This window comes from Ostrinia furnacalis, unplaced genomic scaffold (assembly GCF_004193835.3).
Source record: "Ostrinia furnacalis isolate ACB-3 unplaced genomic scaffold, ASM419383v2 OfSCF2870, whole genome shotgun sequence".
Taxonomy (NCBI): domain Eukaryota; kingdom Metazoa; phylum Arthropoda; class Insecta; order Lepidoptera; family Crambidae; genus Ostrinia; species Ostrinia furnacalis.
The window spans coordinates 474,469-491,928 of NW_021133109.1; the positions used below are offsets into that span (position 1 = coordinate 474,469).

Sequence of the window (17,460 nt, forward strand, 5' to 3'; positions counted from 1 at the left end):
GCGCGCGCGGCGGCGGGCGCGGCTCGGGCGTGCGCGCGTGCGCGACGGGCGGCGGGCGCGAGCGCGGCGCGGGCGAGTAGGCGGACGGCGGCGGGTAGGGCACGGGCGGCGGCTCGGCCTTGGCCAGCGGCACGGGCGGCTCGACGGCGACGGCGTAGTGCGCGGGCGCGGACGAGCCGCCGGGCTTGCCGTAGATGTGCGGCGGCGCGGGGCTGGACACCTTGGGCCTGGCGGGCGGCGCGGCGGGGTAGTAGGCGGGCGAGCGCGGCGGCGGCTGGTAGAGCGGCCGGCGCGGCTTGTCCTGCGCGGGCAGCGCGGCGTGCGGCGAGGTCTGCAGCGCGGCGTGCGGGTGCGCGGGCGCGTGCGGCGAGAGCCCGGTGCGGTAGGGCCGCGAGGGCAGGTAGTGCGGCGAGGGCTCGCTGCGCGGCTTGCTCGGGTACGGGTGCTTCTGCTCCAGGTGGATCTGTTTGGCGTCGTGTTTGACTATCACAGAGTTCTTTTCCGGCACCAGCGGCGGGGGCGCCGGCAGGTGCTGTTCTTTTAACTTATCGTAGGATCTATAGGTGTAATTGTAGGGCGCGAAGTTGGGTTCGCCCTTGGGGAGCGAGGGATGAGGGGGAGGTTTGTCCTGTTTGGACGATATCGAGAGGCGGGAGTGGTAGTCGGAGGGGGAGGGCGCGGGCGGCCTGGTGTTGGGATGCGCAGGGTGCGCGGGGTGCGAGGGGTGCGCGGGCGGCGAGTAGTAGGCGCGGTCCGGCGGAGGCGCCCGCAGCCGCTCGTGGTCCCCCGCCGCCCCCCTACTAGGCGCCAAGCTGTTCAGAAGCGACCACGACATTCGTTCCCGCTGCAAGAAAATAAGACACAAATTAGCCATGAATTATTTGAAAACGTTGATTAATAAACTAGGTTTAAAAAAAAAGACCAAAAAAAATGTTTCATTTACTGACCTTCTGATTAGCAAGCCTAAAGGATTCTTCGAAATGCCTCGAAACTAGCTTGGAGGCAGCATTTTCTTGGTCTCGCCTCTCCTTCTCTTCCCGCTCATGCTTTTCCCGCTCGCGTTCCTTCTCCCTCTCCCTCTCTCGCTCTTGCTCTATTCGTTCTCTCTCTTTTCTTTCTTTCAGCTGCTTCTCCAACTCTCGTTGCTCCTGATCTCTTCTATCACTGTAACGAAAAGAAAAACTACGATAATGACGACGCCCAAGAAAAGTATGTTATTGGAGCTTTCTTGCCGCATAGGTGATTAATTAATTAATTAATGAAAAATGAGTACAATTGAATTACAATATTTGTGCCTATTCCAAATGGGTGAGCTCAATATGTAAATAATGGCACCTATATAATTAATTATCAACAGTCAAAGACACTAACTAAAAAAAAGTAGGTCAAGGTCAAACTAAACTTAATAATAGAAAAAATTATCACCAAACAATAAAATTGTGATTATGATTTGTGTTTTGGGTGGTTTAAATATGATTAGATTCCTCTTTAACATATCTATATAATTTTAATAATTTAATGCTATTGCCCCTTGGCTTCGCGCCTTTTAGTGTTTCACCAATTAGATACGCTTATGTCACACTCAGCCCTGTATGTATTCTTAGATTAATAAAGCCCTGTAGCAGCCTGTACCACAAGGAAGGGCTTCAAAATATTCAGTCCAAAGTTATACTAGAATGAAACCATACATGCGATCACTTCCTCTTGTCTTCATTGCTTAACTACGAAAGTACGTAAAACTTTTAAATATCCTGACACACTATTGTAATTACAGTATTTTTGTAGTGTAGCCCGTTTAACATAACATTATAAATAACTATAATCAAGAATTTGGTTACATGTGTATCAAACAAGCTGAAAATGACGCACACCATGTCAAAAAACGTTTTTGACAAGTTTGACAACGCTGTAACAAAGACAACACAAATTAATAGAAAGAGTTTTTAATAAATATTGATCCACGTGTTACCGCTTTTTTAATTGCAATGCGTTCTCTTGTTTCGGAGTCTCAATAATAATTATAGGATAGAGATGCTCATTTAATCGAGACTAAAGGCAAATTAAAATGATTGAATTTAAACATAATTGAATCGCATGCTTGATGCGTGATATTTACGTATTTTATGTAATTTCAGGTATATTTAAAAGCAAAATTACAGATTCATAGAACGAAAATCCTACTAATATTATAAATGCGAAAGTTTGGATGTCTGGATGTTTGTAACTCTTTCACGCAAAAACTACTGAACGGATTTTGATGAAACTTTACAGTATTATTGTTTATAAAAATAACATAAATAAGGCTATAATTTATGACGATCTGCGACAGACTAAATTTCACGCGGGTGAAGCCGCGACCAAAAGCTAGTATTAAAATAAATCAAAAGGAAAACGTTATCAGTGACGAAAGTAGGACTTGAGTGATTTTAAGTTTCATGTAAACTTTTTATTCAGAAATTAATACCTACGTTCTAGCATGCATAATTCAATTGTTAAAGTTTTAAGTATGAGTCAAGGTCAAAGAATATGAAGAAGAATTAGAATAAAACTTATCTAAAAATATTTTAAGCATAATTTGATGATTCATAAAATAAATTATTATTAAAGTATATTGGATTATTACGAGAAACCTGCACTGGCTTCACTTGTTAAGGTTCGCTTATAATGTTAACTTACGAAACAGAATTGACAAAAGATAAGATGGTTAAATTAAGGATTAGAATGAATAATACCAAGTAAACAATAAAAGTAAAAGTAATTTTTAAGTAAATTGCTACTAAAGTTACATACACAGCAGGTGCAGATGTTGATAATTCAGTTTAGTTTAGACAAATACATAATCCGTAATTCAAAACGGCACATATAAATGCTTCAATCTAAGCATTACATTGAAACGACCTCTAAGTTCATCAGTCAGGGCAGACTTGAGAATTTCAACGAATCTATACTAATATTATAAAGCTGAAGTTATGGAANTGTAGTTGAACGATGGTAGCGCCCCCCTGTCATTGAGTTTGGCGGGACAGTTCAGCGTGGGTCATCTATATCAATGAAGCTGAAAATGACGCACACCATGTCAAAAAACGTTTTTGACAAGTTTGACAAGACTGTACCAAAGACAACACAAATTAATGGAAAGAGTTTTTATTAAATATTGATCCACGTATTTATAAATGCAATGCGTTGTCTCGGAGGCGTAGAACTGAACTTCCGAGAAGGAAAAGATTGCTGGTCTATCCAAGCAGATCAAACGATTGCGGCTCTTGCTTGAGATTAATACATTATTGGAAAGCAGGTAGGAGACCACTCTACAGTAGATTAAGATTTGAAGATTGCTAAAATCTTTGGATAGTAGATCAAAATTATGGAAATCGGGCGTAAATGAGCATCTAGCAAATAAATGATTGAATTAAAACATAATTTAATCGCATGCTTGATGCTTGATGCGTGATATTTACGTAGTTTATGTGATTTCAGGTATATTTAAAAGCAACATTACAGATTTATAGAACGAAAATCTTCTTACTAATATTATAAATGCGAAGGTAAGGTTTGGATGTCTGGATGTTTGTTACTCTTTCACGCAAAAACTACTGAACGGATTTTGATGAAACTTTACAGTATTATTGTTTATAAACCAGTAGGCCTAAAATGCGCACCGTGATAACTTTTATCGACGTCAAAATGTATGGGCAAAATCGATAAAATTGCGTGATAACCACTTATCGCGGCGCGCATCTTAGGCCTACAGAATAACATATAAGGCTATAATTATGACGATCTGTGACAGACTAAATTTCACGCGGGTGAAGCCGTGGGCAAAAGCTAGTATTAAAATAAATCAAAAGGAAAACGTCATCAGTGACGAAGAAAAGACTTGAGTGATTTTAAGTTTCATGTTAACTTTTTATTCAGAAATTAATACCTACGTTCTAGCATGCATAATTCAATTGTTAAAGTTTTAAGTATGAGTCAAGGTCAAAGAATATGAAGAAGAATTAGAATAAAACTTATCTAAAAATATTTTAAGCATAATTTGACAGGATACAAAAATAGCATGTGTGCTGCTGAATATTTACATAAGAATGTCCATATTGACCTTTATTTGCTTGCTAAAAATTTTCAGTAAAATACCTACGCTTGGGCGTGCTACGTTTAGCACGTAGTAACCTTAGAAATATTTAAAAACGGATTTTACCCGTAGAAAGAACGATTCATAAAATAAATTATTATTAAAGTATATTGGATTATTACGAGAAATCTGCACTGGCTTCACTTTTTAAGGTTCGCTTATAATGTTAACTTACGAAACAGAATTGACAAAAGATAAGATGGATAAATGAACAATTAGAATGAATAATACCAAGTAAACAATAAAAGTAAAAGTAATTTCAAGTAAATTGCTACTAAAGTTACATACACAGGTGCAGATGTAGATAATTCAGTTTAGTTTAGACAAATACATAATCCGTATTTCAAAACGGCACATATAAATGCTTCAATCTAAGCATGACATTGAAACGACCTCAAAGTTCATCAGTCAGGGCAGACTTGAGAATTTCAACGAATAATTTGATAAAAATAAAAACTAGCGATAACAATTAACTATTATGATTTATTTATAAGTTTTCCTAAAATAATAATCAATGAGATCAATCAAGCCGAAACCGACCGGCATGGCTGACGAATATGATCGCTGAAGGTCATTTTATTTATGTACTAAATCGACACCCACGCTCGAATACAAACGGCGGATACAGATTAACATATACTATGTGTATTTTATTTAAAAGCGAAGGTTTTTACATATTATTATGTACTTACATAGTCAAGTAGCAAGTAAACTAATTTGGCATTCGATTGGAAGGGTGCGCACGCGTCTACTACGTGTCCATAAATGAACGTTTAATTTTATTACATAGCTAATTTTGTTCTTGGGATATCTCAATACACCACACATTGAGGTAGGTCAGGTATTGCGGTCAGTAACAATAACAACAAGATTATTCTATTACAAACTAAGTTACCTTGCGAATTACGAATAACAAACGAAAATCACTACAACCGAATATCCTCCATCTAAAAATATCTTAAATTTTGTTCATGTTCATCATATTTTGTCTATCCTTGTCCAAGGTCATATTATAGAGTCGGCGAACAATGTTCAGCTCTATAAGGCTAAATCCGTCAGTAAAAAGTAGTATAAAAAGGGCATGACTTTACAAAAATTAAATAGACGTTGAAATTGAATATTCACTGTTTAAATCTCTTCTAAAAATATTTGAACCAGATCAATTATGCGAAATTAATAAATCGAGTAAGAAAACAAATCACTAAAGGTCATTTGATTACTACACTGTTACGATAATGATACCATCTATCACTAAACAAGTAGATGTGATACACAACAGTAAGTATACTAATTTGAAATAAAAGGCACTTATTAAGTATATACATATAATTTACTGTTAATTACTCACCAAATATTACTTACTATTAGAACTATTAGTGCAATAAAAACTAATAAACAGCAATTATGTAATGTAATGAATATAATTATTCTGTTAAGTAGGGAAAATATGAATATTAAGAACCGTATACATCGATTTTTTTTTCAGCCGCCGCGCCGTCGACACATGTTTCATGCAAACGGAACGCGCTGTTATCTCTATTTTTTTATTTTTTTTATTCATAAACACGATTAATTAAATTCTAAATGATTTTAGAGATTATTGTTATAGAAAAGCACTGATGAGGATTTGATTATGCCAAGGCTTGAGAAGTCTGAAAAACAAAACACCATCCATACCTATTACCACAGTCAGCAAAATATTTCAGTAAATGCTTGTTAAAACAGCTTGCTATGCATGGATTCTAAGGCTGAGTAGAACCAACTTACTTTAACCGTAACTGTAACAATAACCGGTGTTTATAGTTTATAGTATGAGGATTGACAGTTATTGACGTTTGTTAAAGCTAAAGTAAGGTGGTTCAACTTAGCCTAAGAAATGAAGTATTGACTATTCGCTTTGTTGTTATAAATTATGTTAACCACCGTTAACACACATTAATTTGGACAAAACGACAGGGGAAACCCGTAGATTAGTGCACATTAAAGTGAAGTTACGTGATAGGATTAGATTAGAAGCATCATTCATGACAAGATCCCATCACAAAACAAACAATAGATTCCGATCTCAACTGCCAACAGCTGATGAGATTAAAGCAAGAATTTGAGATAACTCGACCACAATCGATAAAATAGAATGGGTGTGGCTTGATATCCATGACGATAAAACGCCCACACGTCTTATCTTAATCACAAAATAAGTCTTAATCATTCAGAAATAGCGTTTGAAAATATGATATTTCCACGCTTATCTATTTGGTTTAGCTGAAGAAAAGTACGTATAAGTTGCTTGTCCCGTGATAAATAATATGGCAAGAATGGCGAAACATTGGGCATTAAAATTTTTTGTCTTCCGATTTACTGGTCTCGATTATTTATAAATGTTTTAGTGGATATTTCATATTAAGTACATTGTAATTGTATTTATCTTTGGTTTCCAGTTTGTGGTGGGGAAATCCCTATAACGAGAGAGGTCATCAGTGTGATGAAACTGATTAACTACTTGGCTCAAATTGAGTAACCTAAAATCTATCTCAACCTTGAATTGAATGTATAACTATGATATAATGATATAACTTTATGTCATGTGTGCAATAGTAATTTTAAATAAGATGTTAAGATTGAAATACTTTTGTTCAAAACCACATAAAAATAAACAGGAGTAACTTTTGAGCGGAAACTCCTCCTAATAAATGACGATTTCATCAAGGTAATAAAAACATAAGCACTGCTTTAATCCTGTATCCTAGTGTATAATCTAAACTTCAGTCCATTAACCTAACAACCCAGCTTTACCTACCTGCTTGGAATTATCTACAAATCTACAATAATACTAAGGCAACAATAAATCTACGTAATCTAAATAACATTCTTAGATTAATAAAACCTAGATAGATAGTCAGTGCACGAAAGGTGAGGCAGTTTTTAGGGAGCCGGCACGGCTTACCCGTAAACGTCACATGAACTGTCAAAGTGAAAAATTGGTAAACACGTCCGACGAATTTTAATTAATTAAAACGGTTTGTGCTGTGAAAGGGTGTCTAAAATACATCAGAAAAACGAAAGAAAGTGACCAGTGTTACATTTCATAAGTAAGTACTACAATTCGACGTTTATTTTGCTTGAATTTGGCTTTTAAAAATTAAATACGGGAATGATACCAGTAACAAGAAAATTTATTTCCCAATTGTTCGCCGTACAAATACACTTCCTTTTTTTATGAAATCGAGACTTTTAAGTCGATTTATCTTATTTTAATTAGGTAGGTACTTTGAATTCAATAAATAAGTAAGTACATGATGCGTTTTGTTTTTGTTAATTATAAAATAATTAAAAACGTATTAAAAATTTCCCTACTTTCGGGAAAATCGCCTTCACTGTCTACACTCCCCAACAAAATTGACACTCTAATGACATAAGATTTTTGCCTCACTCTTGACGAAGCGTTTGTATGAAGACTATCCATCTAGGTTTTATTAATCTAAGATAACATTATAAAAACTTCGTTAATCTTTGATCCAGGTCTTGTTATTGCCAGTAGTTTAAACTTGGCATTAAACCGTAAGTGAGCTGTAAAGTTTACCTATGATTATCTCTGTACACATTAATTTATTTGAAACACGACGTCTGTTTTTGCTCCGACAGATTATATTAAAGGTTTGTTTTACAGCTCTCATTTTATTTGATTTAATCCACATTGAGGGACTCGTTTAACCATGCTTGCGTATTTATGTTCCCAAATTATTACTGGAAGGAAGAAATCTCACACGCTCGCTTTATCAAGTTTATTCAATTTACTTAATACTATAATCAAGAGAAAATACAAATTGTCTGAAGTCTATTTTTCTAATTGCAGTGTCGGGCACGGACACGGTCCATAATGATCTACTATTAAGCTTTAAGCCTTATCTACCCTATGTTACATTATGGTGATGCAAATAAATATCTATCTATCGAATCTAAAGAACAATTAATAAAAAATACTTAAATTGACAAGAGAAGTTCGAATGATTCTACGAATGTGTCCTCGTCCAATTTGGGCGAAGAACAGCAAAACAAATCAAACTTTACTTTCTTTGGGTTTAGTAGAACAACAAAGATTGCGTGTACTGATTTATGAACAAAAATATATTAGGTTTAAGTACTTATTTGACTAGTACTAGTACTTATTAATATATTTTATTTACCGTTTTAAAAAGATTTTTTGATTATTTTGATAATTTTATTTATCTTAGGTTAGAGCATTCAATAAAATAGCAAATGTTAACTAAATGTGGCATAAATGTGATGTACGTAATGTATGAAAAGTATTTGTACATTTTATTATTATGACATGTCATCATAGCAATCTAAAGGAAGGAGTACTTGCAGTATTTGCCTTTTAATGTAACGTTACAGAGTCGAACATTACATTAGTGAGGGAACTGGTGAACCGATCATAACAGTGCGCAACCTGTAATGTTACAGATTAGAGCTAATGCTCTATATTCGCTAAGGGAAGGGAACAAAGCATTACAGGACGGAACTTCATAATATTAATACAATGTTATGATGAAAATAAGATATATGTTATACTAAATTAAAAGAAAAACCTCGTCAAGTCAGGGAGGCAGTATTGTAATGATCTGAAACGTTACATTGCAGGCGAATGTTCCAGGAGCACCTCAATATCCACGTGTATTTAATTTCCAATGAAATAAAAATATCACTAAAGAACTTCATCATCAACAGCCCTTTACAGTCCACTGCTGGACTATGAGCCTCCTCCACTATAGTGGAGGGTTTTGCCATAATCTCCACGCTTGGCAGGCGGGTTGGAGATCGCAGTTTAAAAGATTAAAGAACTTAATTTACGCAAAAGAAAACTTATTATAAACTTTAATATAGAGCGTACGACTACGGATATCGTAGTTAAGATCGTAGCAACGATATGAAATAACCAGATTTAAATAAAATTCTGTAATCCTACTAATATTATAAATGCGAAAGTTTGGATGTCTGGATGTTTGTTACTCTTTCACGCAAAATTACTGAACGGGATTTTGATGAAACTTAACAATACATATTATTGTTTATAACCCAGATTAACATGTTCATATAATTGGGATTATATTAATAGCTATTACTTTATCACCATGCTCCCGGAAAATTTATATCGACACAGAAACTACACTCAACATCGAATAAACCGCACCTTCTTGATTTTGAAGATTTTCTTCTGACACAATCTTGGTGCCCCTACAATATTGGTGTTATTTGAAAGCCCAATAAATATCCTTAAAGAAAAACACATTTAATTTCTTAATAAATTATTAACATATACCATAAATGTGACTTGAAAAAAGACCTCACTTTGGGCTCACCTCTGGGATCAATTAGACCAAATTTTATGGTTATAAAACCAAATAATGATCACACGTATCCTCTTTAACACATGGATAGCAATAAATCCCAACTTAACAGTTTTATCCCATCAAAAACAATACTTGTCAAAAAAACCAAGTCTCGCAACCAATGATATTACAGAACTATAGATATGTTACGTTCATAGAAATTACGATTTTAATCCGTGCCGAGCTGTTCCAAATTGCACACATTGACAAATGTAACTGATAAGTGAAACAAAAGATACGAAATAGCACGCAAATGAAAGAGATAGCTATAGTTTTAACGATTCTGCACTAACTAATCTGTGTCCGCAGCGCACGCATCCTTATCGCTCTAACGTCAAAACAAGATCGCTTTCTCTTTCTTAACTTGAACATGGCGCATGGCGTCTTGATTGTTTGCATAAATAATTGAAAATATAAATACTAAATAATTTTGCATAATCNAATGAAATGAAGTTTAGAAGTCTTTCAAATGGTACCAATATTGGTGGGAAGTGGTGATGCATACGTTTGAAAGTGCTTGTCGCGGGAGGTGCGATTTATTTGACGCCGAGTGTATTAAAGAAGTTGATAAACTGGGATTTTACAATGACGTAAAAATACAGAAAGTAAACAATATCATTAAGAAGAACTACCTATCATTAACGTAGCGTTAATTGTATCGCAATCTGACATTTTAATGTCAAGGTTACTTACTATTTATGTTCTCACGAGCAATGTTATTTGAAGTAATGTTATTAATTTCATACTTTCTGATCAGAAATACCTTCAAAGTCTTATTACACAAACTTAATTACCGGCAGCAGGTAGCTAAAGAAACTTAAATAATTGAACTTATCAAGTTANGGTTTATCAAGTTAAAGGTTAATTGGGAAAGTATTTCTAATTTCACAATGTTCAGAATACATAATATTGCTAGATGAGATATTTAGTAATTAATTTGTTACTTATTTTAGCAGTTAACAGAGGCAGATACTTAAGTATGTAAATTGAGAAAACGATCACTTTTATGTAGGTAAAACATTTAAAACTATTGGGAAACTATTACTCATATTTGCTCGCTTTACAGTACTTATTATTATTCTGTGGTTTTACTAATACGTGTCACTGACCTCTGCCTATGACATGAGTTTTAAATTAATCATTAACACACAAAATCTAACTTATAATGTTGCAAAGTTTAAATAAAAAAGAAAAACATTCATATTTTTTTTCTACGCGCCCAAGGTGACCTTTGAACCCAGTTAAGCGCTTTAAAAAACAAGTTGAAAACAAAAATCGTTCATTCAAAGAAAAAATAACAATCATTCAGGTGTGTATGTAAATACTTGTACTTCCTTATTTGCAGACAATTGATAACAAAAAGTGTTTGTCATCGTAAATTTTAATATTAAAAGGAAAATACATCTATTCTGCAAAACAGTAGCAAGAAAATGAACCTAAAATAATTTGTTAACTTGTTATGCATCTGTATACGAAATAAGACTTCGAAAACTATTAACATAACTGCAGACTTCATTCCAAGGTGAAATAAAGGTCAGTTTCTTGGAGAAAAAACGCTGTCTTATAAGTTTGTGATTTCTATTGTCAAACAAATTAGGAGCTCTATATTTTGTCTCGAAATAGTAATGAAATCAGTTCTACATTTATTCAAATTATATTCACAAATGTCTACAATTTATTTTAATTTCACTGCGATGTTTAGACAACAACCGATAAATAATACTTAATTCATGTAACCAATATTTAAAATGAAGCACGTATCTAAATCTACATTATCACATAACACCTAAAAATAATCATTAACGTGACGTCATTACGTTACGCAAATGCAAATAAGATATCGAACATGTTGAAGTTCGTTATACGGATACGCGGCATTACAATACGCAGCCTTGACCTAGAGCTCGAGCAGAGCCGAGCAGGCAGCCTTGGGCCGAGTCTCAGCACGGCAAGCACGACGACGTGAATCTAATTAAACCACAGGCTATAATGATTACGTCCGCGCCATTTTATTTATAACTGGAAATTCCGATCGTTTCGATTTGACATTTGGTTCAGACTAGTTGGCCATGGATGGATAGCGTGAAACTGATTTGTTAATTCAAATTAGGTATGCCTATCATGGTCACGTTTGCGTAGATTCTACTGTTTAGGGAATATTTTCATTCATTTCGCAAATAACTACTTATTTAGGGCATTTTAGGGATTATTAGAGCATAACGATTTTTATTAGTTTAGTTTCAGTCACAGTATGATGGTTTGAAAATCTTGAAAATAAATAAATAGTATGCTTCTACATTATTTTACTATGAGTATTATTACTTAACAATAAGATGTTTGAATGATAAATCACGTAAGACCTTAACAATGAGTTCTCTACTTTGAAAATGACAAATTACGTAAGGGATTTATTTTACCTACCTCAATCAGTGCCAAAATAAACATGACGGGTTACCTCATCGCAAGATATTTATTTAAATAATATTCAAATTTTTACACAACTCACGTAACTGGAACTTTGGAATTGGAAGGATTTAGCAACAACTAGGTATATTTAAAATTGAAAGTATTTTGTATAGGATGATAATATTTTTTTCTATTCTATGGATAAATCTTATGTCGAATTTTTCCAGGAGCAAAACAAACCATTTTTGAATAGAGGATCATTTCTTTGTACCGTGGCATTAGTGAGATTTTTAGATTAGGGAGGAGTTTGTACAAAATGATAAACGAGTCAGTGAAATTGGGATTTAAAGCTTCAATGAAGACGTAAAGTTGTGCCCGAGTTAACTTATAATGCAACAAAAAAGTAAAGTCTGCATTTGTGTCTGTTAACGATGTCAAAATAACGATGTTTATTTTCAGGTCTAATTTTGTTGTTTGTTTACAGGAGTTAATTTAAGAGTAATTGTGTACAAAACAAACAAACAATAACATTTCCTAAGAAAATAACATCTAACAAAAATACATTTCATGCGAAAAGAAGAAATAGGTAAAGCTAATATTCATGAAATTGGTAATTTGATCATTGTTTGTTGTTTTGATCAGAATTCTCACGAAGGCGGTTTTCTCAGAAATGACATTCCAAGTATGAAATATTCCTATTTTGCCTTATCTTTGTTGTTTTTATATGTCATAATTACCTACTAATTAGACGCAAAGCATTGAAGACTTTGTTTGATAAGTTTATTTATAGTTAATGACAAATACAAAATGGAATGCCCAAGTAACGGTAAGGTTTTTTTTAGGCAGTAAATTCTTATTGCATGTAGAAAGTAAGTATAGATGTATCTATCAAATTGATCGTGACACCTCAAAATACAGAACATTTATATTCTGAGCGTAACACATTATTTAAGGCCTAAGTTTCTTGTGGCACTTCTTTCTTTCTTCTTTTCTTGGTGGTTTCTTCATCGTAAATATGTATATTGTTATTGTAAACGTTAACGATTTTAGGTAAGTTCTATTTAAAAATGCGTTCAGTGTTCAGAGATAAGCGGCGGTCACGCGACGCCAAGGTCACGGCGAAGTATTTTCAGTTTACGGCGCTTTTACGAGCTTTTCCAGCACGATTTTACGTTAATGTTTGATACACCTTCTAGATATCTCATTAATTGTGTTATAAAACGTTTAGATATCGCACGTTAGTGTCCCAATACAATGACATACTAGTAAAACGTTGCCCATATCAAGTGAATGGAACAATAACTTAGGCTAGTTTCTTTGGAACTAAACCAATTATGCCTATACATAGTTACACGATCAACCGTGACTCACAATATTTACTAAGCATCGGAACAAGCGAGTCATTCGGGCGGAACGAAACTGCTCCGGCCTCAATAATGAAGTTTTGATTGTACACGCTGTGTTAATTTTATTGGAAATAAATACACATGCGTATTAGAGCGTTACCAAATCGAACTTGTATTGGATTACTTATTACATTACGATAAAATTCTAATGCAGTGAAAAGTTCTACGGAAATACTACGAGGGTCTATGTAATCGCTACGCTACATAGTTACGGTATGTAGGGTGTTTATTCAGCATGGTTTACCAGAACTTGAGTGATCTAAACTTTGAATTCGACCAAGAAAGGGATTGAATCTATCCTTGACATTGAATTTAATGTTGATAGCGTTTCGCCAGAGATAAATGTATCCTTATGAGGGAAACAAGTTCTACAGGATTTCTACGATAAGCTCTACGTAGCGTTAAGTTATTTTCTGTGAGGGGACATACGAAACGAACTACCTAAAGATCATGTGTGCAGCTTTCGTACACTGACCTGAGATAATTTGTGTGTTACCTATGTAAGATACAAGTTCCACGGAATTTCTACGAACGTCTACGTAGCGTTACGTTCTTTTCTGTAGAGGAAACACGAAACGAACTGCAGCTTTAGTACACTGACTTGAGATATTTGTTATTTGAGAGACAAGTTCTGCGGGATTTCTACGATAACGGCTATGGAGCGTTAAGTTCTTTTTTCTGTGGGAGGAAGTACGAACTGCCTGCTAAGAGTATGCGCACACCGTTGATTTTTCGTCGGCCGATAGTTTAGTCGGGCTGTTGATCAGTATGGGCATGTATGGAAGTGCGCACACTACGCCGATTCGATTTGGCAGATTCTTCATACAATTTGAAATCGGGCACAACTATCGGCCAACTAAAAATCAACGGTGTGCGCCTAATCTAAATGTAATTTTGTCTAGAAAAAGTGCGAGAAGCTCACCGTAGCAGTCTTTCATGTCTCTCTCTGTCGTAGTTGGCCGCGGCGAGGAACTCGTCCGCGATGGCGTGGTGCAACGGCGCGTGCAGCGGCGCCTGGTAGCGCTGCTTCCACAGCAGCTCGTTGGCGTACAGCGCCGGCGGCGGCGGGGGCAGGTGAAGCAGCGGCGGGGGCGGGCCGCCGCCGTAGCCGTGCGCCATGCCGCGCCACTCGCTCTCCACCGAGCTCGCCGAGCCGCCCGAGCGGAGCCCGCTCACGCCCGAGTCGGACCGCTCGTCCGCATCGCGAGCGCACACTATCACACAATCATCCTCCTCGGAGGCCACGGCGCTGGCCACACCATCCGCGCCCGCACCGCTCACTTCACTCCGCACTTCACCCTCACTGTTAGCGACCACCTCGGGCTTGCTCACTTCCTCGGCTTTCACACACTTGTCGTTTTCGTCACTGACGTCGACGACATCACTTGCACTCACACTTACGGCCACACCTGAAACAATACAAACTGTTATCAAACACTGATCTCGGTTTCGAAAACATTTGACATGTCTATGTTCAATTGAAACAAACTGTTGCTAAAAATAACAATTTAATAATAACTAGCGGCCGCCCGCGACTTCGTACGCGTGAATCCCGTTTTTCCCGCTAATTCCCGTTCCCGTGGGAATTTCGGGAATTCCTTTCTTAGTGCACCTCTACGGTACCTAAGCTACGTACCTTCCAAATTTCAAGTGCCTACGTTTAGCCGTTTAGGCTGTGCGTTGATCTGTCAGTCAGTCAGTCAGTTTCTCCTTTTATATATTTAGATTTATCGCGGATCAATTTCAATCTGTCATGTGTTCCGTATCAGCTGAATGTTGTCAAAGCGCTGACGTCAGCGTTCATGTTGTCGACACGTTTGGGCTGCCGCCAACATAAGCTCATTCACACAACGCCCACTCAGCTGCACAAAAATATGTATTGTATGCGGACGCGAAGTTGTTTTCAGCCGAGTCATCGGACAATTTAGCGAGTCAGTCACTCTAATGAGAACGGAATGAGCGGGCAGAAAAGGTGTTTATTTACGATCGGATGTCGTAAGGGCGTAATCGTATAATGAGGGCATTTTTTATCGGCGAACCTTGATGCGATTTCGTAAGACACTTTCACAGCGTTCAGTGGCGCTCGCGCTCTAGCCTTGGCGGGTGTCGTGGTGCGAATGTTTAATGAGGCTCGTCGGAGTCGGACGCCGGANGCGCCGGAAGGGGAAGTGGGTGATGAGCAGCGCTGGTAGCGACAGCTGGCACGGTGCTGCGCGCCGCGCGTGAATGGCGCTGGACGCCAACTACCGACTGTGCCAACACTGCTGAGCGGAGCTTGGCGCGAGTTGCTAACGGGGGCAATGTGACAAAAGCCCCGACTTTATGTCCGCAATTAAAGATGATAAAATATTACACCGGATGACGGTTTAATTGACCGATGTCTTCTTTATTTGAAATGCTTTCGATTTCTACCTATACTTTTGCATTATAATTTACTTAATAATATTAAACTTGTTCAGTAAAATTGGCATGAGACTAATTTTCTTCGCGTGTTAGTCGTTGGCGTGTCAATTAAATGACGTTATTTAGAAACCTTTTCTACATTATAATAAACGTATGTAGTATGAGGAATTTTAGCCGATAAGCACAGTATGCGTAGTAAATGTTGGATAAGTCATTCATTTATTACGGATGTAATACCGTAATAATCGAATAGAACCGTTCAAAGTATTCACGCCACGTGTAAAAAGTAAAAATAACGATACACACAAGTTTAACCGCTCGTCTCGTCAGCCGACACGCGAGTGTATTTCAATGTTCCATTTACACTCGCACGCGATCGTAGATACAGACTCAGACGGGAAGATTAATTACAAAAAAAAAACAAAACATTTTAGATAAATAATGAACGCTGAAGTATTAATGTGAATCATTCTTATAAAAATTCGAAACGACACCTACACAAGCGCTTGCGTGTCGAGCGCACTACAATGGAATTTTAATGAGCCGCTGTTAACGAGGATCCGCATTTACATAATCGCATCGCATGATTATTCATAACAAACATAAATAGTAGAACGGCGGTCGCGGCCGAAGATTGCGATGTTTGCGGCCGTGTCTCTCGTAATGGCACGCCAATTTAATACAGGCACTTATAATAATGTAATAGGCAGAAATGTTAAGTATAATGATTGCTTGTTGTCACACTTAATGTAAAACGGATTGTTTTTTTTTAAATACATACATTTATTTTTAAATGGAAATCTTTACATTTTCCTGAATGTAAGAACTTATTTATGCACCTTCATCATATTGGTAGGTACTTAACCCAAAAAGTTTAAAGACACAAGTTTAAATGATAAAGGCTGTCTACTAGGTATGTTATTGTCTTACAAACTGATACGACACAATTACGCAGTTCATAAAACCACAATAAAACCCACGACGGATTTACAAACGGCATTATTAGTAAACAAGAATGTTCGATAACAAGAAATTCAACAAACTTTATCTCTAAACAATTTGATATCTATAGAATACGAGACTCGGAGAAAACAAACTTGGTTTCTTTACAAACAAACGACTATTGAACGAATGTAAACAAAAGTTGCGAGACAATGCGACAGTGATCAGCGGGGGACAATGGAGTAACAAATAACTCGATGGGGAAGTGCGGCAACGTCGCCCGCTGCGGCTGATTGACAAGACAAACGCCGGGAAGACCGGTGAGAGAGGTTTTCATTAGATAGAAAGGAAGGGCAAAAAGTTGACACAAGTGCGCGGCGGGAGCTGACGCCGCCCGACGCGACGGCAGGCCGTAAATCCTGACCGCGCCTGAATTATGCATGAAGGGCGGCCTCGAGTAGGCGCAACTATTGCAACAACGTGCACACATTATACAAAACCCTCCGCGAAAACTCCGACAGCATAAACACGCGGCGAATGGTTCCAAGAAACGCCAACGGTCGCGACTAAACTGCTCAAATACCCTATTGTGAAGATTTTTAATAAAACCGCAAACCAGTATTCGCAACTCACCAGTGCAGTGGCGTGGTTTTGAATTATTCATTTCAGTGCAATACCGTACGCCGTGCCATTAGCTAACTATGTAGGTCTTCCGTCCGAGAATAACTAAACCGCAAGTAGGTAATAATTTCGTTAGTCGTCAGTCGTTAGCGGCTCGTTT

At 37.2% G+C, this 17,460-nt stretch overlaps 1 protein-coding gene across 1 annotated transcript in view; it reads right to left on the reverse strand.

The window, feature by feature from the left end:
• Positions 1-17,460, reverse strand: part of Kdm3 (Lysine demethylase 3) — a 146,952-nt gene that overhangs the window by 5,839 nt on the left and 123,653 nt on the right. Inside the window, exons 9-11 of the mRNA XM_028310029.1 lie at positions 14,257-14,743; positions 948-1,164; positions 9-844 (exon numbers count right to left, since the gene is read on the reverse strand). Of these exons, the coding sequence (XP_028165830.1) occupies positions 9-844; positions 948-1,164; positions 14,257-14,743 (1,540 nt within the window). The remainder of the gene's footprint in view (positions 1-8; positions 845-947; positions 1,165-14,256; positions 14,744-17,460) is intronic.